General features: G+C 38.9%; 1 protein-coding gene across 15 annotated transcripts in view; it reads left to right on the plus strand.

Annotated features, from left to right (window-relative positions):
* Positions 1-22,671, plus strand: part of LOC122542710 (ryanodine receptor 1-like) — a 404,506-nt gene that overhangs the window by 232,072 nt on the left and 149,763 nt on the right. For all 15 annotated transcript variants that reach the window (XM_087983940.1, XM_087983944.1, XM_087983942.1 and 12 more), the window contains 7 exons: positions 716-879; positions 3,214-3,292; positions 6,944-7,033; positions 7,173-7,316; positions 11,038-11,115; positions 15,098-15,173; positions 18,832-18,955. In XM_087983940.1, the coding sequence (XP_087840066.1) occupies positions 716-879; positions 3,214-3,292; positions 6,944-7,033; positions 7,173-7,316; positions 11,038-11,115; positions 15,098-15,173; positions 18,832-18,955 (755 nt within the window). The remainder of the gene's footprint in view (positions 1-715; positions 880-3,213; positions 3,293-6,943; positions 7,034-7,172; positions 7,317-11,037; positions 11,116-15,097; positions 15,174-18,831; positions 18,956-22,671) is intronic.

Below are 22,671 nucleotides of genomic sequence, written 5' to 3' on the forward strand. Positions count from 1 at the left end.
ATCATTCAATAGGTTATGGATTGAAAAGAGCCAAATGGGGAGATGGCATAGTGGTAATACCAATGGACTACCGAGCCAGAGGGCCAGAATATTATCCAGGGAACACAGATTCTGGCGGCTGGTGAAATTTAAATTCAATTAATAAAATCTGGAATTAAATTGAGATTCAGTTATGTGACTTGTATAAGCAGCCATGGCTGAGGTGGTAACAGCGTGGTCGCCTCTGAGTCACATAGTTCCCAGTTCAAGGGATTGAGCATAAAATTTACGACTGACAATCCAGTGCTGTATTGAGGGAGCATTGATGTTAAACTGAGATCCTATCTATCTGCTTGAATGAATATACAAGATCCTACAGCACTAATTTGAAGGCAAGGAAGAATGTTCTTCCCAACATCCTAGCCAATATTTATCCCTCAATCAATTTTCTTAAACAAAAGCCATGATCACAACGCTGTTTGTGGGAGTTTAATGAGGACAAATTAGCTACCATGATTCCTACCTAAAAATTATGAATAAATTTCAAAAAATGCTTCTTACAAAAAATTAGTTGTGAAGTGCTTTGAAGCGCTCAGTGATCTTGAAAAGAGTTATACATAAGTGACAGTAAAATCTAAATAAGTACGTCTGTTTTTGTTTGTTTTTTGAGGAATTTATTGCATGAGTTAACATCTGGTAGAAATAGAGATTTAATGAGATTGCATGTGTTTTGCAGAAATATGATACTGACTTATTCAAGGCCGTGATGCAGTGTCTGTGTGCAATAGCTGGTGCACTGCCACCAGATTATGTTGATGCCAGCTATTCCTCCAAAGTCGAAAAAAAAGCTTCAGTGGATGCAGAAGGCAACTTTGACCCAAAACCTGTCGACACAATGAAGTATGAATTATTTTAACTTTTTTCTCAGCTGACTTCGATCTCTGTGAACTGCTAGTTTTTCTGATGTCTTTGAGTTTAATCTTCAAATCATATAAAAATAGGTATCTATTTATTGCAAGTCCTGTGGCACAGTGGAGAGCACTATGATCTCTGGGCCAGATGTTCCGGGTTCAAGTCCCACTTGTTGGACATACACCATTTGTCCATAGTAGGGCTAAATGGGTGGTTCATCAGCCTGTAAATCCTTCCAACAGATCTAATGGCACATGGGAAAGTTTGTGATCAGCCATCCTATAAAACACAATAGAAAACTACTGCAGTACTTTACCAAGCCTAATCATGGACTAATCCAACAAAGTCCATGGTCACAAGTGCCATGGTGCCTGAAGAGAAAAAGATTTATTAAAGGAGAACAATCTGTGTTCTTCTAGTTTGTTTTAGATAGTTTTTCTTCCTTTCAGAAGTCTTTTTCTATGCAATGACTTTTTATTCTTCTTTTGTATCCAAGATTTGTACCTAGGTATTTTTACCTAAGATGGCACCATAAGAGGCAGTCTTTCTTTCTTTCTTTCTCTCTCTCTTTCTCTCTCTCTCTCTCTCTCTCTCTCTCTATCTCTCTCTTTCTCTCTCTTTATTTCTCTCTTTCTTTGTTCTCTTTCTTTGTTCTCTTTCTTTTTTCTCTTTCTTTTTTCTCTTTCTTTTTTCTCTCTCTTTTTCTCTTTCTCTCTCATTGTCTGTCTGTCTCTCTCTCTCTCTTTCTCTCTCTCCCTTTCTTGCTCTCCCGCCCCTCAGACCAGTCACTTACATTAGAGAGCCTTTTGGAGGGATTGTACCTGTAGAAGAGATTACAGAGATGTGCTGTGACAAGATATCATGAAGGAACCTTTGCACAAATAATGTTTGATACTTTGGGGAACTTGGCACTAAGACAAACCAAGCGATAGAGTAAACAAGATTTGGAGTTCAGGAAAAGACCTGCATGGATATGAGGGAAAACTAAACTTGTTCAAGGATTTGAAAGTAAAGAACAGAAATTAAATGATTTATGAGCCAAGGATAGTTTTTGAAGAGGGTCGGGGAGGGTAGTGAGGGTGACAGTGAGGTTCACTATCCAACGTGAAAGCCAGTGTTATCTTTGTTGTGACATGTAGGAAAATGTGGAAGCTAATTTGCCCATGCAAATCCCACGCAATACTAGATAACAGTTCTGATTTAGTGATATTGGCTGATAGATGAATAATATACAGATGTTTCAAGAAATACATGTAAGATGATCAAAGGTGCTACCAAGTAAAACAGGAGTTGTGGATCTTTTGTCAGAGAAAGCCCAATGGTATTAGCCATGATCCCATTCAATCTAGGTGTGGTGAAGCAGACATATACGTTTGGACCCTTTAGACTTAATAGAGCAAAAAAATTGGAACGTACTGGGGGAAATAGTAGGGGTAGGAAACTATTAAGTTTTATTAGAAAATGAAAGGATGCAAAAAGATGATTGAATAAATCAACATCAGCAAAAGAACCATCTTGAATGGAAGGCTAACACATTGGCAATTAGCGGCTTAAAAATGCAGTTTCTCCCAACAATAGCTGTAGGAGGATGCCTGGTAGTAAAAGGATCTGGGAAATAGATGTTAAGGAATGCAAGGAAGTGTAACTTTGACCTTAGTCATACAGCATGGAAACAGACCCTTTGGTCCAACTCATCCACGCCAACCAGCTATCCTCAACTTATCCATACCAATCAAATTTCCTAAATGCATCGAGTCCCATTTGCCAGCATTTGGCTCATACCCCTTTGAACCCTTCCTAATCATGTACCTATCCAGATGCCTTTTAAATGTTGTAATTGTCCAGCTTCCACCACTTCCTCCGGCAGCTCATTCCATGCACACACCACCCTCTGTGAGAAGAAGTTTTAAATCTTTTCCTCTCACCTTAAACCTATGCCCTCTAGTTTTGGACTCCCATCTTTGCAAAAAAGACCTTGGCTATTCATCATATCCATGTAGGAAAATGAATTTAAACCTGTATCTGGGCACCCCTCGGCCTCTGACACTCCAAGGAAAAAAGCCCCAATCTATTCAGCCTCTCCCTATAGCTCAAACCTTCCAATCCTGGCAACATACTTGTAAATCTTTCCTGAACCCTTTCAAGTTTAACAACATCTTTCCTATAGCAGGGAGACCTTGACTGAATCCACAGAGATAGCAAAGTCAGGTTTGACCATCGGTATAGGTAGGGATGTTATATAGAGCGAGAGGAGCAACTGATTTTTTTTTTAAACTTGTTTTGTGAGTCAAACTATTTGATGATATTTGATTATATTTACAGTGTCATAATTCCTGAAAAGCTGGACTCTATTATCAACAAGTATGCAGAGTATACACATGACAAGTGGGCTTTTGAGAAGGTATGATATTTCTACTGCTTTCAGCTTTTGCATTGAAATATGTTGCCTTTCACTGTGCTAACCGGCTTCAACCAGATTTTGGAACTGTAAAATCTCTAATCCATGCAGAGCAGCAGTTTAGGTGGGTTGTTTTGTGACATTGTTAAATCCTATTGTTGGCTGTCTGGCCTTTGCAAATTTACCTATACAGTACATGCAAAACTGAACTGTATAAATTTCCATACAGCGCAAGTCTGAGTTTCAGTTACCTGCACCTTAAAAGAAAACATTTTTTAAAAAACTTGCCCCTCAGAAAATGTTCGTGTCTCACATGCTTAGAATGCGTAGTCTGCCATGAACACCGTTTGCCAAAATCGCAAGTTTTTCTGGGAATGTATCCCCTTTGAATAGCCTGATTTCACTGTGTTGTAATCGAACCAATATAGAACACTCATAACTTTTGTTCCAATCTTTTGATTAATGCTTATAATTCAGACTTTCTTCCAACATTTTCAAGGCATGCACAGCAATAAGTACAGTGAAGATCAAAGCTCCTTTGAATTAAAATTTGCTCCCTTATGTCTGCCTTCTGCAAAAGATAAGTCAAGGGAGATACAATTGTTCTTTAGTTTCAGTTCACAGCATCAAAGACTTTGTGGGATGTCTACACTATTCATCTCTTTGCTCCAGCAGGCAATAATTACCAAATTGCAAGGCTATTATTTTCAATCAAAACTGTCATACAGAAGTAATACACTTGCACAGAAGCAGAAAGACACAAGGTGTTTCTGAGGGAACACACATTCACTAAAGATGCATGCAGTCCAAGAGATCAAAATGCCTTCAGAACATGTTTTAAACTGTTTGATAATGAACAAGATCTTTTGGAACAAATAGTCTTTCATACACCTATTCATAATGAGGTTTGAAAATGGATGAGGTGATATTCTTGTTCCAAGTAAGACTTCCACTTATCAATTGAATAAATTACAATAGTTCTGGAAACTAAATTTGAAAAACAGACATTTTAGTCCTAAACTAAAATAGAATAGGCATAGCAGGGGTTTTATGCCAAAGTAAAAATTCATACTGCAAGCATTACCACATGATGCAATTCCACAAAAAAATTCTCTGATATCAGTTATTACAGACTGCATATTTCAAATTATGATTGTGCATGGAATATATTTGGAAAGTGAGAAAAATGGTGTATTTTTCAGTAAATGCACAATTCAGTTGCAATATTGTTCAGGCCATATATTGCAGTCAAATAGTTAGCTTAACATGTATCAATGAGAGGAATACAATGACCATTGTCTTATCTGTAATCTGCTGGATTCCTACACCTGGGCTGATTTTTACATTGGAAACAGGAAAAAGGGGTAGCATTTTGTGTTAGGAATCCACCCAGAGAAAACCTGACTAAGTTCCAGGTTTTCCTAGGCAATGTATACATAATTAGGCATGAGGCATTTTCATACACCCACAGCAGCCATGACAAGGGGTTGAGAATTTAGGTTAGAACCTGCAACTGCACCATAGGCATCCAAGATGGAATAGGGGAACCAGAGGCTAGGTACCTATAAGGGGAACAGGGAGGTCCTGTTCCTGGAGGGTACCAAGATGAGGCTACTTTTCATGTAGCAGTAGCACCTCTCTTTTAATTGACATCTTCCTCAGCCTGAGTGTATTGTAGGCCATTGTTCACCTCCAAAGGCTCCGCTTTTTGAAGATACACGGCTTGTTTCCAGCACTTACTTCTTGGTGCTCACCTTGAGTCATGCCCGCTGCTCCAATGCCCAAATGATGCCAGATGGTTGAGGACCTATGTACTGACAAAATTCTGAATTCTGACTTCTCCTCTCACATATATTGAAACATTAGCTACAAAAGGATATGCCTTTCAAACGTGGAAAAACAATTTTTTATATACCTTTTTGAATCTCTTCCCAATTCTGAGAGATGAGCTTGCTTCCGTGCACTTGGTGCAACTTCGACAGCTGCTGTTTGGCCATGTCACTGAAAAGTTACTATAAATTATTGGGGATAGGCTGTTAATGAATCTGCAAAGACATTAATTAAATGCTTTGTAGGAGGGATCCTGCTCCAACTCTTCCTTGTTGGGATAATAAATTTGCGGATGACTCTAAAGTCGGTGGGGTTGTGGACAGTGCGGAAGGATGTTGCGGGTTACAGATGGACATAGATAATCTGCAGGACTGGGCTGAGAGGTGACAAATGGAGTTTAATGTGGAAAAGTGTGAGATGATTCACTTTGGAAGGAGTAGTAGGAATACAGAGTACTGGGCTAATGGTAAGATGAGTAGAGAGATCACGGTGTCCATGTGCATAGATCGCTGAAAGTTGCCACCCAGGTTGATAGGGTTGTTATGAAGGCATAAGGTGTGTTAGCTTTTATTGGTAGAGGGATTGAGTTTCAGAGCCATGAGGTGATGTTGCAGCTGTACAAAACTCTGGTGCAGCCACACTTGGAGTATTACTTACAGTTCTGGTCACCGTATTTTAGGAAGGATGTGGAAGCATTGGAAAGGGTGCAGAGGAGATTTACCAGGATGATGCCTAGTATGGAGGAAAGATCTCATGAGCAAAGGCTGAGGGACTTAAGGCTGTTTTCGTTAGAGAGAAGGTTAAGAGGTGACTTAATAGAGGCATACATGATTGTCAGAGAATTAGATAGGGTGGATAGTGAGAGCCTTTTTTCTCGGATGGTGATGGCTAGCATGAGGGGATATAGCTTTACGTTGAGGGGTGATAGATATAAGACAGATGTCAGAGGTAGGTTCTTTACTCAGAGAGTAGTAATGGAGTGGAATTCTACCATCTCTAAATATCCGTCTGCCACTTCCAAACCTCTCTCAATCATGTACTCAAGATTTCCAAACAGCCCCCTCATCAGGGTGAAGGTGGTGTAGTGGGAATGTCATTGGACTTGGATTCAAATCCCACCATGACAGCTTGTGGAATATAAATGCAATTCATAAAATCTGAAATCTGACACTATAATCTCACTGGTGATGGCCATGAAACCATCACTGACTCATACACAAACATATTGTTCATTAATATCCTGTGGAAAAGGAACTTTGCTGTCCTTGCACAATCTGGCTGACATACAACTCCAAACAGCAATACTGTTGACTCCTAATTCCCCTCTTAAATGGCTGAAGGAGTCATTCAGTTCAAGACAATGAGGAATAAACAAATGCTTGCCTTGCCAGTGATTCTGACATCCTATGAAAGAATAAAGAAAAGAATTCCTGCTGCTGACTGTCTCTTCTTGATCTTGCTTGTTGCTGTTTTCCACTTACTGCTCAAATCAGGTGAACAGCTGATCAGCTGTATGAAAACGAGGACCACCAGATGAAATCTACCAGATCCCCTGCTAACATTTACAAGCAGAAATGATGTTTTCTCTCACTTGCTTCCTGAGTACTTAAATCTTGTCCTATTGTCTTCTGGTGGAACTGAGGAAGTTATTTAGAGGCAATCAACAAAATGGTACCCAAAATCAAAAGTACAAATAATTGCCAGCACTTGTTGTTCTCAGGCCAGTAAAAAGTGCTAAGGAAATTGTGACTCTGTATAAATAAGTCTTAAATCTACAATAAATTTTAAGATCAAATTTTACATGAAGTTTATTTTTCATTGCAGATACAAAATAACTGGAGTTATGGTGAAACTATTGATGAAGAAGCCCAGACCCATCCATGGTTAAGACCATATAAAACATTCTCTGAAAAGGTATAGGCATTACTGTTTGAATCTGGATAAAATACTTTATCAATATACCCACAGTTAATACCTACTACCATGTACAAGATTTAATTTTAAAAGCACTTTACAGCTTACAGCTATTAACAATTAACATGGATGTCTCTAGGACAGGGAAATATATAGATGGCCAATTAAGGAATCTCTAAAAGCTATGATTGCCTGGGAATGGACGATTGAAAAAGCAGGCGAGGGAGTGGAAAAGAGTGAGAAAGGAGAGAAGAAAACCCGCAAGATTTCACAATCCGCCCAGGTAAGTAAAAGATTTCAGTAATCTAAGTATGTAAATTAGTTTGCTGAGCTGGAAGATTTGTTTTCAGACGTTTCGTCACCATACTAGGTAACATCATCAGTGAGAGTTTCCGATGAAATGCTGATGGTATGGCCCGCCTCTCTATGTATAGGTCTTGGTTTCTTAAGGTGGATGACGTCATTTCTGGTTCTTTTTTTCAAGGGAAAGTCGATGGGATCTAAATCGATGTGTTTATTGATGGAGTTCTGGTTAGAATGCCAGGCCTCTAAGAATCCTTGTGTGGGTCTTTGTTTTGCCTGTCCTAGGATGTGTGTGTTGTCCCAGTCAAAGTGGTGTCACTCTTTGTCTGTATGTATAAAAACTAGTGATAGTAGGTCATGGTCTTTTGGTGGCCAGTTAGTGTTCATGTATCTTCGTGGCAAGTTTCCTGCTAATTTATCCGATGTAACCTGTTGGTTGAGTTTGTTCAGCTAAAATGGTTGCCACTCAACATCAAGAATGGCTGAGTAAACATAGAATTTTCACCATAGAAACAGCCTTTAGTGTTCATGCTCCACATGAGCCTTCTACTTTGCTTTGCCTTACTCTTATCAATATGTCCTTTTAGATCCTTTATTTTTCAAGTGCTAGTTTCCCTGAAATGTTACTCTCCTCAATCCTTAACCCTTCTATGTGGTAATGAGTAAAGAAGTTCCTCCAGAATTCCTTATTAGATTTACTTTTGATTCGAGGTTTAGAAAAGATTTGTAGCTCGGGTTGTGGACGAGGTCATAGATTCATTCGCCGAGCTGGTGTGTTTTTCTATAGATGTTTCGTCGCCTCACTGTGTGACATTGTCAGTTCATCTTCTCAGTCTATTTAATGTTATATGACTGGAAGTACTAAAAAACAAAAACACACAAATACCAGACAGGCCAGACCACCAATACTTTACCCAGCAAGGCTACGAAATGTCCGCAGAAAAGCACACCAGCTCAGCCAATGAATCTATGACTCTATTTTTGACTATGTTAAATTTATAGCCCTCCCCTTTGAACAAGTGGGAACAGTTTCTCTACCTAGATTCTGTCAAGCCCTGCTATTACCGTAAAGAACTCTTAGGCTACCCTGTAATCATTATCTAGGAAGGTGACCTTATAGAGGTTTACAAAAACACGAGGAGCATGGATAGGATAAATAGACAAAGTCTTTTCCCTGGGGTCAGGGAGTCCAGAACTAGAGGGCATAGATTTAGGGTGAGAGGGGAATGATATAAAAGAGACCTACGGGGTAACTTTTTCACACGGAGAGATAGTACATGTATGGAATGAGCTGCCAGAGGAAGTGGTGGAGGATAGTACAATTGCAACATTTAAGAGGCATCTGGATGGGTAAATGAATAGGAAGGGTTTGTAGGGATATGGACCGGGTTCTGGCAGGTGGGACTAGGTTGGGTTGGAATAGCTGGTCGGCATGGATGAGTTGGACCGAAGGGTCTGTTTCCATGCTGTACATCTCTATGACTGGTATCGTCCTTTTCCTTTGCACATTTTCCAGAGCTGCTCTGTTCTTACTATTAGACAATAATATATGTGTAATAGGGAAACTATTGGAGAAAATAGTGAAGGAGAAAATCTCGGTTTTAGAGAGGCCAAGTTCAATCAGAAATAGTCAGTTTTGCTTTGTCAAAGGGAGGTCGTAGCTTAAAAATGTGTTGCTGGAAAAGCGCAGCAGGTCAGGCAGCATCAAAGGAGAAGGAGAATCGACGTTTCGGGCATACGCCCTTTTTCAGGAATTGCTTATGCCCGAAACGTCGATTCTCCTTCTCCTTTGATGCTGCCTGACCTGCTGCGCTTTTCCAGCAACACATTTTTAAGCTCTGATCGCATCTGCAGTCCTCACTTTCTCCAAAGGGAGGTCGTGCCTAACAAGTTTGATTGTACTTTTTGTGGAGGTGACCAAGTGTTTGGATGAAGGTAGGGCGGTTGATGTACTTTACACGGATTCTACGAAGTCCCATATGGGAAACTTATAAAAGAGGTAAAAGCTTGTTGGATCCTGGGTAGATTGGCAAGTTGGATCCGAAATTAGCTAGTGACAGGAGACAGAGGGTGGTGGTAAAAGGCTGGTGTGACTGGAGCCCAGTGTACAGTGGCATTTCACAGAGGTCAGCGCTGGGCACCTTATTATTTATGATATTCATAAATTATATAGATAAGAATATAGTAGAGGGTGAGAATGATCAGTAAATTTGCAGATGACAAAGATTAGCCAGGTGATTAACAGTATGGAGGAATCTTAGGTTTCAGGAGAATATAAATGGATTGGCAGACAGGCAGGTGGAATTAAATCCCAATAAATGTCTAGTGATGCGCTTTGGAAGAAAATAATCAATGACAGACACAAGGAAGCTCAGAGGGACAGAGGAATCTTGGGGTGCATGTCTATGGATACATGAAGGTGACTGGACATGTTAATAGAGTAGTTAAGAAGCCATACAGGGTGTCAGCTGTTATCAGTCATGGTATAGATTATAAGAGCAGGGAGGTTATGTTGGAGCTGTACTGAACTCTGGTTAAACCGTAGCTGGCGTCCTATAGGAAAGATGTGATTGTTCTGAAGGGAGTGCAGAGGAAATTCACCAGTATGTTGCCTGGGAAAAGACATTGCAGCTATGAAGAGAGGTTAGATTATGTTGTCTTCTTTGGAACAGAGAAGTTTGAGGGGGACTTGATTTGAGGTGTATAAAATTACAAGGGCAAGGAGAGAGCAGATACAAAGCAACTGTTCCTGCTTAGTCAAAGGTAAAATAACCATCACGTTACCGGAACCCTCATGGGCTGTTCTGTCATTATAGGGGGAAGTGGGTACTGGAGATTAGAGTCAAGATTAGAGTAGTGCTGGAAAAGCACAGCAGGTTAGGCAGTATCCGAGGAGCAGGAAAATCGATGTTTCGGACAAAAGCCCTTCTTCAGGAATGCCATTATAGAGTGAGAGACAGCTAGTGGTTCTTTAACTTGAGAGTCACCATGCATCAGGTGAGGGGTGAGTTTGAGAAGGAGAAACCTTCGTGGTAATCTCCACTGGTGCAGGAATTGAACCCATGCTGTTGGCATTAATTCTGCATTGCAAATCAGCCATCCAGCCAACTGAGCTAAATTGACCCTGGTCAAAGGGTCAAGAACGAGGAGGCACACTTTTAAAGTCAAAGTCAGAAGCTTTAGATGGGATTTGAGGAAAAAAATCTTTTCAATCAGTTGGTGGTGGGGTTCTGGAGTGCACTGACTGGGAGGATAGTTGAGGCGGGTAACCTCATTACCTTTAAATTAGTACTTAGATGAACATTTGTAGTGCCATAACATTCAAGGCTATGAGACTAGCACAGAGAAGTGGCACTAGAGTAGGGAGCAGTGCATTTTTTCTGAAGGGCCTCTTCTGTAGTCTAATATTCTATGATAAGAAATAATTGGCCTAACTGAAACTTAAACAAACATTTTTTTAAAAGGGATAATGGCATTTTTACAAGCATACCCTTTTTGGCTTAGTCATTGCTTCTTGAGAATTATGTAAATCATGAGGCTGTTGTGAAGAATTTTAAAACATACATGGTGAAATCTTGTTGAACTTTGAAATGACAAAGCAAGTGGTCGCTTTACGATAGTGATTTTTTATGCTTTGACAAATTATTTTATTTTTGTCATAGTTCCATAATATTGTTTCATAATATGAATTTCTCATGCAGATGGTCTATGATCCTAGTCATGGATACAATCCACAACCCCCTGAGCTGCTGAACATGACATTGTCTCGTGAATTGCAGGTAGAGAATATATATTGTTTTCACTCAAACGATTTACAGCTCTGCAGGGTAATATTTCAGTGTGATTTCACATCTGCTTGGAAACTGCTGTTTTCAGTGGTCACAGACAATTTACTCAAGTTGTATTAATTTGACAATACATTGTACATTGAAATTACAAGGTGAAGGTGAAAATTCTTGGAGTGTTGCATCATATCAAACAATTTGTCCTGTCGATTGATTTGTTAATTCAGGTGAATATTACTTAGTCTGATAAGCATCGTGAATCTTCATAATGTAAACAGAATTATAAATACGGAGGAAATTGTGTGACATTTCCCTGTGGTCACTCATGTTATCAAAAAATGGTAATGACTCAATAACATTAAAAAGAACTACCAGATACCTTTTATGTTTACCACTGGTCAAATCACCTTAATTTTATTATGCATCTATGAATATTAGTGAGAAATTTAAAAACACATCCAAGTATTTTTGTTGAAGTTCAGACAGGCAGATTATGTAGTGGCCTAGGCTGGGATGTAAAACCTGAATACTGAATTCCAGGACAGACCTGCAAAGAGACTTGTGGTTAAGAAAAAATAGGGACTTCAATTCCTTTCTCCACAATGGTGGCAGAATCAAAACAATAATGTTACACCAACTGAAGCCTCCTCGATCATTTCCAGGTTTTTCTCATTTGATGAATGTTTTAATGTTTGTGGTAGAAACGAGCAGCAACCTCATGACCTCCTTCAAATCTCAGTGTATAATTCATGCTCTCCATAATATTGTGGATTTGATGTTGTGTGATCAAACTATTGGTTCTTGAAAGAATCGCTGTAGGCTACTCAAGAAAAAGATTCTTAAATGATCTTCATGAGATTTAGGGGTGTTTATTATTATCTTAATTAAACTGTCCCAGCTTGGGACTATCTGACCTGTTTCTTTTTAATCAGCAAACTGATCTAAAAGAGTGAGCTGCTCACCAAAGGCTGTTAGTAATGGCCGCCTATAAAAATGGTTGGGGTCTCCAGTTGTTTCTACTGGTGGATGGTGAGTTTGCTCCTCCTAACTGCTGGCTAATGGAAACACTTTAAAGATGCAAAGCCTTACAGCACTGAGAAAAGTCAGAGCTGGTGTGGAGTTGACAGCATGGAGGCTGCAGGCATTTCCTGTTTCTGTCAGTGCAGCAACAGGAGACTACCCTGGAAGTGCAGGGTGTGTAAGAACCACACAACTTTCAAAGCAAATGTGATGCAGTAGCTGATAAGCAGGCTGTGACTGTATAGGAGGCAACCTGGTTCATTTAACTAGCCACTATTAAACTCATCAATTTTCTTGCATTATATCAGTGGTATTAAAATCATTATAACATAGTCATCCATCCCATTGTGTACATGCTGAACCTCCTAAAGAGTAATTCACGTACTATCCCTACCTGCCCTCTCTTCAGTTCCTGCATATTCCTCCCTATCGGAGGATTAGAATATTTAGAAAATGTAGAAAATTTTACAACACATAAGGTGGCTCTGCCCGTTTCCAGCATCTGCAGTCATTGTTTTTACCTTATATCTGGACCAGCCAGGAAATGAATCACCCAGCTTAATCATGTCTTTCAGCACTTGGTCCATATCCCTGGAGGTTGTGGGATGTCAAATGTGTACACAGACACTTTTTAAATATGTTGTCGATTTCTGCCTATACTATCTTTCAGACAGTGAGTTCCAGACCCTGATGACCCTCTGCATGAAATTTTGTTTTCTAATCTCCCCAACTCTGTTACCTAAAGTCATATAGCATAGAAACAGGCCCTTCAGCTCATGTCAATGCTGACCAATAAACACCAAACTGTATTAATCCTATTTACCTACACTTGGTCCATAACCTACTATGCCCTGGCATTTTAAGTGCTTATCTAGATACTTCTCAAATGTTGTGGGAGTACCTGCCTCCACCACCTTGAGCAGCATGTTCCATATTTCTCCAACCCTCTTGAATGAAAAAAATGTTTCTTCAGATCCCCTCTCACCACTTATTCCTAAACTTAAATTTATGCCCTCTGGTCTTAGACACATCTGCCATGGGGAAAAGATTCTCACAATCTTCAAAATTTTGTACACTGCAATCAGATGACCCCTCAGCCTCTTCTGCTCCAAGGAAGACAATTCCAACTTATCCAGTCTTTCCTCATAACTGAGACTTTCCATCTCAGGCAACATGCTAGTGAATCCCCTCTGCACCCTGTCCAGGCATAATCCTTATGACAATCACTTTAAACCCATGCCCCTAATCACTTTATCTCTCTGCTAAGGGAAATTGGACATTCATATTCACTCAGTCCAGCCTGCTCACAACCTTGTATGACTCAACCAAATCTCCCCTCAGCCTCCTTTCTGAGGAAAACAACTGCCTGTTGTTATGACACGATGGTGAATCTCTCTGTTAATTAAACCAAACACCCAGAAAAGCTCACCTCACCTTGTAATCTATTAAAATATGTGTGACAGAGAACTCCCTAAATTCCACTATTTGAAGAAAATAGTACCATTGTATTCTTTAACTTGAAAAGTAAACATTAAACAACAAATATTCACAACTCTAAGCCCCCTTTCTCTTAACTGCTTATTACTTGCGTCCAACTCTGTAATATACTGTTCCAATAAAACACTTATTAAAATTGCATCAACTTAATTCCAAAACCATACTGCGCTGTCATCTTTGGTGTCTTTCTACTCCGGCTAAAGATCTCCCTGGGTCATCGTCTTTGTTTTTACTGTGAAGGTGTTTCATATGAAAAGGCAGAGAACGTTTCAATGTCTTGGGTCTCTCTCTCTCTCGATTGCAGTTGCTCTGTCTGATTTTAAAAATGCCTGCCTTTTTTATATCCCCAACATCGGATCGTCTCATTGGATCGATGTTGGCAAAATAATAAATTCAAACTTGGTTGGGTTTTATTATCCTGGAACATAATTTAAACTGGTTAAATTTGAATTGTTGTCAAAACAGCAACCTATTCAGGTATCTATTTCATACCAACTGTTACATAATTTCAAATTTCCAATACATTCTGCTCTTATAGGCTCTCAGTGCAGAACAGCATGCACTCTCTCTTAAAGGTACAGTACACGCCTTCAACTTCATAACACTATCTAATCTAAACTTACAAATTTCCAGTCCTGACAGCATCCTTTCAAATCTCGTCTGGATTGTCTCATGGCTCATAATGACACACCAGAATTCAGCCACGTTTCTTGGTCAGTAACTGAATCCCTATTTTGTCTCACGTCCAACTAAAATGAATACCAATGCTATAGGTGACTGCTTTAACCACAAATAAGTAACTTTCCCAAGGGAGGGGCTGGCATCCTAGTGCATCATCTGCTGAAATGCTAAGCATGCCAGGCACATGTTTAAGCAAATTAATCAGCAGCCATCACATTTGTATAGTGCCTTTAGAGTAACGCATCCTAAGGTAGTTCATAGGAGCTCCATCAGACAGAGTTGACATCGGCCCAAATGAAGACAGACTAGGAATTTGTCCAAATTGTTAAGATAAAGATCTTCTGAAGTGATTTAGAGAAGAGCAACAGGCAGGTTTCAGAGTGCAATTTCAGAGTGTTTAATACCATGATTGTATACGTCCTGTGAACACATAAAGAACATGGTATAAGAAGCTGTACAAAGAACTGCATTACTCGTTCCTATGAGTAACTAAGAATTGTTATTATTCTTGTTGTTAAAACACTGATGTAGTGTAGACTCTGAAACTTTGAGTGTTCTCCTAGTTCTCTGATATACTTCTAACCCCTCTCAGCTACGTTTTCAATCTATTTGCCAGATTCAAGCTGCCCTTATCTGCTAAATTCGATGTTTTTGTGGATTTAAAATACTTCATTTTAAACAAAGATAATGTTGTGATCCAAACTTGCCTAAAAGATTAGAAAAATTGAGACATTCTGTAATATTTCTGGACTTTAAACACACATCCTATATTTTGCAGTCGATGGCAGAGCAACTCGCAGAAAATTACCACAACACATGGGGTCGTAAGAAGAAGCTAGAGTTGCAAGCTAAAGGTAAGATTACATTGCCAATAATATGCCATCGGGTATTAAAACCTGCTGTATGTTTTATGCATTGTCTGTTACCATAATCTCATGTAATTACTATGCCTTCATTTTTAAGATTTTCTTCCTCATGCTTTCATGATTTTCAATCCAGGCGACGTTCAGGTATTCATTTGTTCTGGTGATAACTCTAGCTAGCAAACACAGACTACTTGCAGGTTCACCTTCATAAGTGGGAGATCAGGGATGACCTGAAGTGCAATTGTGGCCATGAATCTCATTTGACGGAACACAGCACATTAATCTCGTCAAGAAGATCCATTGCAGAATATATCTCATTTCTCCACTTAGCATGTCAGGAGGTCATGAGTATGATTGCCAGGGTAAACATCTCGTTATAAGCTTTTCCCATCATGTGAAAATAGTCTGGTAGAATCATGCTATACACAATTTTCCAAAACAATATGGGCAGAGTGTGCAGAGGACTGTGAAACTTTGCAGAGGAACATAGATAGATTGAGTGAGTGGCAAAAGTTTGGCAGATGGAATTCAATGTTAATAAATCTGAAATCATACATTTTGGTAGGAGTAACAGTAAAAAAGATTAGTACTTGAATGGTAAAAAGTTACAGCGTGCTGCTGTGCAGAGGGACCTGGATGTCCTTGTGCATGAATCACAGAAGGTTGGTCTGCAGGTGCAATAAGTAATTAGGAAGGCAAATGGAATTTTGTCCTTCATTGCTCAAGGGATTGAGTTTAAAAGCAGAGAGGTTATGTTGCACCTCACAAGGTGCTGCTGAGGTCACTCCTGGAGTACTGTGTGCAGTTTTGATCTTCTTACTTGAAAAAGGATGTATTGGCACTGGAGGGGGTGCAGAGAAGGTTCACTAGGTTGATTCCGAAATTGAGGGGGTTGGCTAATGAGGAGAGACTGAGTAGATTGGGATTATATTCATTGGAATTCAGAAGAATGAGGGGGGATCTTATAGAAATATGTAAAATTATGAAGGGAATTGATAAAATAGAAGTAGTTAGGATGTTTTCACTGGCAGTTGAAGCTAGGACAAGAGGGCATAGCCTCAAAATTAAAGGGAGAAGAATTGAGAAGGAACTTCTTCAGCCAGAAGGTTATTAATCTATGGGACTCCTTGCCAAGGGAAGTAGTTGACGCTACTTCCATAAGTGTTTTTAAAGCTAATGTATATATATATATTTCTTTAAATAAAGGAATTAAAGGATACGGTGAGAGCACGGCTAAGTGGAGCTGAGGCCACAAGAAGATCAGCCATGATCTTATTGAATGGCGGAGTAGGCTCAAACAGTCGGATGACCTACTCTGCTCCTAGTTCTTATGTTCTAAAAAGGCTGACTAGTTCTTCAGGGTTAAGAATCACACAACTTTGCAGAGGAACATAGATACATTGAGTGTGTGAGCAAAGGTCTGGCAGATGGAATTCAATGTTAATAAATGTGAAGTCATACATTTTGGAATCCACAACCACCTGATGAAGGAGCAGCACTCCGAAAGCTAGTGCTTCCAAATAAACCTGTTGGACTATAACCTGGTGTTGCGTGATTTTTAACTTTGTCCACCCCAGTCCAACACCAGTTTCTCCAAATCATAATTCTTCAGACGCATTGCATCATATAGTGCAGCATTTAGACATCGTGAAAATGAGGTAGCTGTTGATTTAGCTGCATTTCTATGAATTAGATTGAAGAGATTTTTCCTAATTTCCCACAATTCATTTATGACAGCCACTTTGTAGAAATATCCAGTTGGATATTAATTGCTCAGTTGGTGCAAGTGGTGGGTATGTTGATGTCAGCTCACATTCCAGTGGTATCGGCCAGTTACTTTCCTGTCAGCATACTGTGACTGATCAATCATGTAAATGCTTCAGTAATGCACAAATAACCTGTGATCAGCATTACTTCATTGTGAATTGCTCACTGATATATGTTGTGCCTTTTCTCAGTTTCACTTTCTTTCCAGAGATAGTGCTTCACTTCAAAGTTGCTCTTCCCTCAAATATTCTCTTTAAAATATTTTTGAGAAAAGTGTGAGGACAATGCTGACCACCTAAATTGGCACAATTCTGTCCTTCCTCTTCACTAAAAATTGACACACTATACATACTAGAATGGAACTTCCAGGTAACTGATTTCAACATAACTGTTATAAATCTTTTGTTTTTAGTAAATGGATTAGTTTCCCTTCTTTGTGAGGTAATTACATGCAGAACATTGCATCTCTGTGTTTGCTATTCTGCTATAATATCTTGCAGTTTAACAACTGCAATTGCTCACTGCATCATTTTCTCGGAAGGTGTTAAGACTTCAATTTGGTTGTTTCCATGAACAGTAAATATTTCATACCATTTGAAAATAACACTGGTGTACTGCTAGCGCTTAACTACCAGTTCTCGTGTTACCAAAGTGTCATTGTAAAAATGTACTAGAATGTTTTTTAAAAGTGAGAATATTTAACAAGTCTAAATGATTAAATTGTTCCTTGTACATGTAAGTTGATTAGTGTTTCCTTAATCTAATTTATCACAGTTGCTTTTGTTTCTCAAATATTACCTGAAGCACATTCCAAATGTTGATAATCAATTTTGCTGCATTAGCAGAACAGAAAGTGTTCAAATTTAATGTTATTGTTTTAAAATGTTGTGGTTTTTCAGTATTTAGCCTGATGGTTTAACCTGGCAAGCATTCATAATTGTACCCAGAGAAGATCAACTCATCTTGTTGATGCAACTTACATTTGTCTCCTCACATTATTTTGTCATCATTACAGATTTCACTCTCTCATTACTTGCTTCCATTACGCTCCTTTTTTTCTGAATGAGTTTCTGTTCAAAGTATTTCTTCATCACTTCCCTTTTTTTTAATGCTTGTTATTCTTCCCCTTTGTGTCTTTATTTCTGATCCTCATTCTTCAGTTTATATTTTTCCCTCCTACTCCTTTTCTTTTTCATGGTTTATCTTCATATTTCGATTTTCTTCAGCTATCACCCAATTCTGACTATTGTCTGATTACTTTTGAGCACACTTTATGTAGATACTTGTATATTTGTAGAATTCAAAATGAAAGATTTCAAAAGGAAGAATGCTCAGATACCATATAAGACAATTCCCTGGGAGACCAGAAATTCATCATGGGTAGTGTGCCATATTCAATAGCTACCCATTAGAGGCAGCACCTGGTGGTCTGCAGTTCCATTGCAGTTAATGAAGTTAAGTATCAGATGCTGCTTGTAATGAGCATTATGTTTTGGCTGCTGCCCAATACATATTTATATAGTTCATTCCCCCATTGTATCTCCTCTTATCTGATCAGAGTAGTCAGATTGTTTCACCTGATAGGGCAGTGCAGATAGTGTTTTCATCATCCAGATTCTACAGGCTAGTATGGTATGTTGTTTTCATGCTACATTGTTACCATTAGAAATGCCTTGCGTATTCCTTCCATTTGTATGTGCTAGTCATCATGCATATGGTGCTTTCTTGTCGTACTGCATTCCTATAATTCATTTATTTATAATGATTTTTTAAACTTTTTTCAGGTTCATTACCTTAGCTCCATTCTGTTCAGCCTGCCCTCACAGATTCTAATGCATCTACTTTTCAACTCTAATTTTCTCTCTCTTTTTTAAACAAGGTGGTGGAACCCATCCACTTTTGGTTCCGTATGACACACTGACTGCTAAAGAGAAAGCTCGAGACAGAGAGAAAGCTTACGAATTGCTCAAATTCTTGCAAATGCATGGCTATGCTGTAACAAGGTAAGTTGTTACACAAAATGTATTGAATGAGGCAACATAAATGTACAATTAACTTGGTCAGATGATTTTACAAAACTCAGACATGCAAATGAAATTTGTCTCATTGTGCCTTTTAATTCAAAAAGTAGCCCTAATAAAATTTCTGAGACTAATCAAAGAATTTTACACGATTGAAGGATGCCATTCAGCTCTTCATGACTGTATCAGCTCCTGAAAGAGCTACCCAATTTCCGGTCCTATCTCCGTAGTATTCTAAATTCATCACTTGCAAATATATAAAACGTTTGATGCTGTAGTAATTGAGCTACCTGAGTTGCAGGCTAATGAATCAATCCTAAATACACCCCATAAAGCCATGGCAGTGATGAATAGCTGGGCCAGGAATGAAGGCAGGTAGTTGCAGAACATCATTATGCCAGTTGTTGGACTGGTTCCCGGGCTCCGTCACTCCCTAGAGCCATTTTCTCCTGGACGTGATGGCAGGACTGCTTTATTCCTTATTTTCACAGGTTAACTGGAATTTTCTAGCAAGCCTCCAGGTTACTGAAGGTATTAAGGAATGGCCTACTGCATGGAGCAGAGAGTGTATTTGTATGTGTGGTTGTTGGAGACAGGTGGGATTGGTGGCTGGCCACCCATGATCAACCATGTCACTGTTTCCAAGCTTTCAACCCCCATTTGAGCCTGGTAGTGTGGTCCTGAAGCTGAAGGAAGAATGCCCCCACCAGGTGAGGAAACAGACTTGTATTATCTGTTTTTGACCATCACGAGTGCCCTTAGACCTCAAAATTGTTGCAGTCTATACACACACATGGTTTACCATACTGAATTCCTTATTGATACAAATTTTAGCACACAATGAATGCCAGCTGGAAGGAGACTAGGCATACAGAGATAGATACCTGAACTTAAAGATTGTTAGATAGAATCCAGGTATTTACTTTTCTAGTGAGAGTTCATTCCGACCCTTATATCATAGAAGTACAACCTAATGAATGCATGTTCCCATTATACACAAATATACAACCAATCAAGTTCACACCCAGTTATCTTTAATCAACATATAATCATCACTTGTTCCCAAATCCATTCATCCTCAGGCAACCCTTTCGGAGCTGACTAGATAGCAACAGTCAGCAACACACTAATTTAATGCTATTTGTGTCTTTTTGAGCTCAACATTCCAATCAATGTCTTTAACTTCACTCGGCAATAGTAGAATCTCCAGTTGTATTATTTGAAAGGATGTTTATTGGTTGCTTTCTTCTGCTGCTGCAGCACATTTTTAGTCTTCTGCAGTTTCAAGTTGCAGTCATCTATCAGAGTTGACATGGTGTGTACTGACTAAGCTTTTGCACCTCTATACAAACCATTGGTCTCAGAATTGGACAACCTAGCTAGAATACTCCGCATGCAGAATGGACTGGTGATGGTTTCAGTTTATCTATGACTTGATGTCTTACTGCCTACTAACTCTTCAGAAATGTTCCCAGATATGTAGGCGGAGTGTGCTCATTATCTGATTACTTTCCTGCCACTTTGTTTGCCTGCAGTCCTGGCTTTAACCATGTTCCTACAGAGTTAATTAAAAGGGGTCTTGTGATATAGTGATAGTGTTCCAACATCTGGACCAGAAGATCTTTGTTCAAGTCCTACCTCAGGTTGTGATGAGTATATTACCTTCAAACAAGCTGATTTTTTTTAAAATGCACAGTTGCCCCAAGATGTTACTGTTTTGCTTTCTGACCTGAGAGCATGGCTGTGTTTTAGCTTATGAAAGCTGAAAGGAAACACAGGAGTAAGGTGTCTCTGTAAGCAGTTGTCACTTTTTAAATGTATTCAGTGTAAAAGATGGTCTTGTGGCACTATGATGGTGTTTTTACCTCTGAACCAGAAGGTTCAACTTTGACCTGCTGCAGGTTGATTAAAAAGTATAGGGGTCATGCAATGTGGTGGTAGTGTCTCTACTTCTGGACCAGAAAGCCCATCGTTAAGTTCCACCTCAGGAAGTGCTGGCCAGGAATCTGTGTCATAAACAATCTGAATAGGTCATAACATTTTCCAGCTTTGAAAACCCAATCTTTAAAAATGGCTGATTCTCCAAGATTTGGGAGTGGGGGGTGGTGATGATAGAATTGCGAGTTGGCTGGATAACCCAGGAAGAACCTAAGAGTCTGCCCAACTTTACCAAGGTGGCCCGGGCAGAAAACCTGCCTAGGGCTTTTGACACTGTTCAAAGTTTAATTTCAAGTCCTGTTCCCGCACTTAATTTTCCATGCAACCTATGCCCTTGTGCATTCACCCATGGCCCCTTGTGTACCTTATGCCTATCTACCCATCCTCCAAGACCATTGATAGCCATGTGTCAATCTACCCATAGCTCCTCTTATATTTCATAGATCCTGAATCATTTAACATGTCCCTTAAGACCCTTTGCCAAATCAGTGTAACTCTTTGCCTCTTCCTGCCTATGCAACCTCGTCTAAAATCCAGCATGAGTATAATTTAGGTGGCATTATGACAGAGAGTTAAATTATCAGTCTATTGCTGAAGTCACTATTGAATAATGTAAACACTGATACAAAAAAAATACATAGAAATTACTTCAACTAATCCCTTATGAAAGCAACCATTTTACTGAAGTATCCAATTTCTTATATAATGATTCCAGCTGATATTATTATTGGACACCTGAGATCCCAAACTGAAATTGGACTTAATCGATTATATTTTGTGTGATTTTAATGTGGCAGTCTCTTACTGAACTTTACTGTCTAAAGGAAATTAAGATAGAATAAACCAAACGGTGTATATATAAAACACATTTAAAGGTTTTGACACACGGTAAAATACAATTCCATTAATATCCCATGGCAGTACTCAAATACCAATGAGAATGCCCTTTTCTGTCCCTCGTAGCATTTGACTTAGCTGTGACTTCAATATCCAGCTACAAAAATTTGATAGGCTCTTCCTTGATTAGTTAGATAACTGTGCTTACCATCTCTCAGTTTTACATAACCTTTACAAGAGTTTAACTAATCACTTATGGTCTGGAACTTTTAAACTAAACTCCTTACACGGCGTTAACCGATTTTTAACAATTCTAAACTATCTTCTTTATTTGTCAGGAGCAACTGTGTCATGCATCCAGTTTCAGCAAAAAAAACCGACAAAACTGCCCCAAAGCAAAATAAACTAAAACATTTTTCTTCAAATAATGGGTATTTCTTCCTAAGATTTAAAAAAACTACTGAAATTTCCATCAGAAAATATTGTATATTGCATAATTTATTCACTTGTAAATGCTTCCAATGTAAACAAAGATGCATTAGTTCTTTTGAGTTATCTTCCTCTGATAGTTTTAACAGAAATCACCATAGCTACAGAAATATTTACAAGTTAATCATTAAACCTCTTCAGACATGTAGAAACCCTGGATGCCAAAATAAATTTGTATATAAATCTATATCAAAAAAATTACACTTAAGTGCTTAATCCCTTATGTAAGCAAATATTTCAAATCACTAAGCAGTTGGAAGTGTCTATCAATAGGCACCCCGTTGTGGAACTGACAGATTTGAATTTTGGTCTCACAGCACATATCCTGTATCCTTTAATGTGAATCAACACTTTGATTATAGCCTTTATAAGTCCGCATTTTTTGACAGTTTCTTGGCAACATTGCCGTTCCCAATTAATTTAGTGCACTTTTT

This window comes from Chiloscyllium plagiosum, unplaced genomic scaffold, assembly GCF_037043375.1.
Source record: "Chiloscyllium plagiosum isolate Xiang-an unplaced genomic scaffold, Cpla_swu_hap1 HiC_scaffold_47, whole genome shotgun sequence".
Lineage (NCBI taxonomy): Eukaryota > Metazoa > Chordata > Chondrichthyes > Orectolobiformes > Hemiscylliidae > Chiloscyllium > Chiloscyllium plagiosum.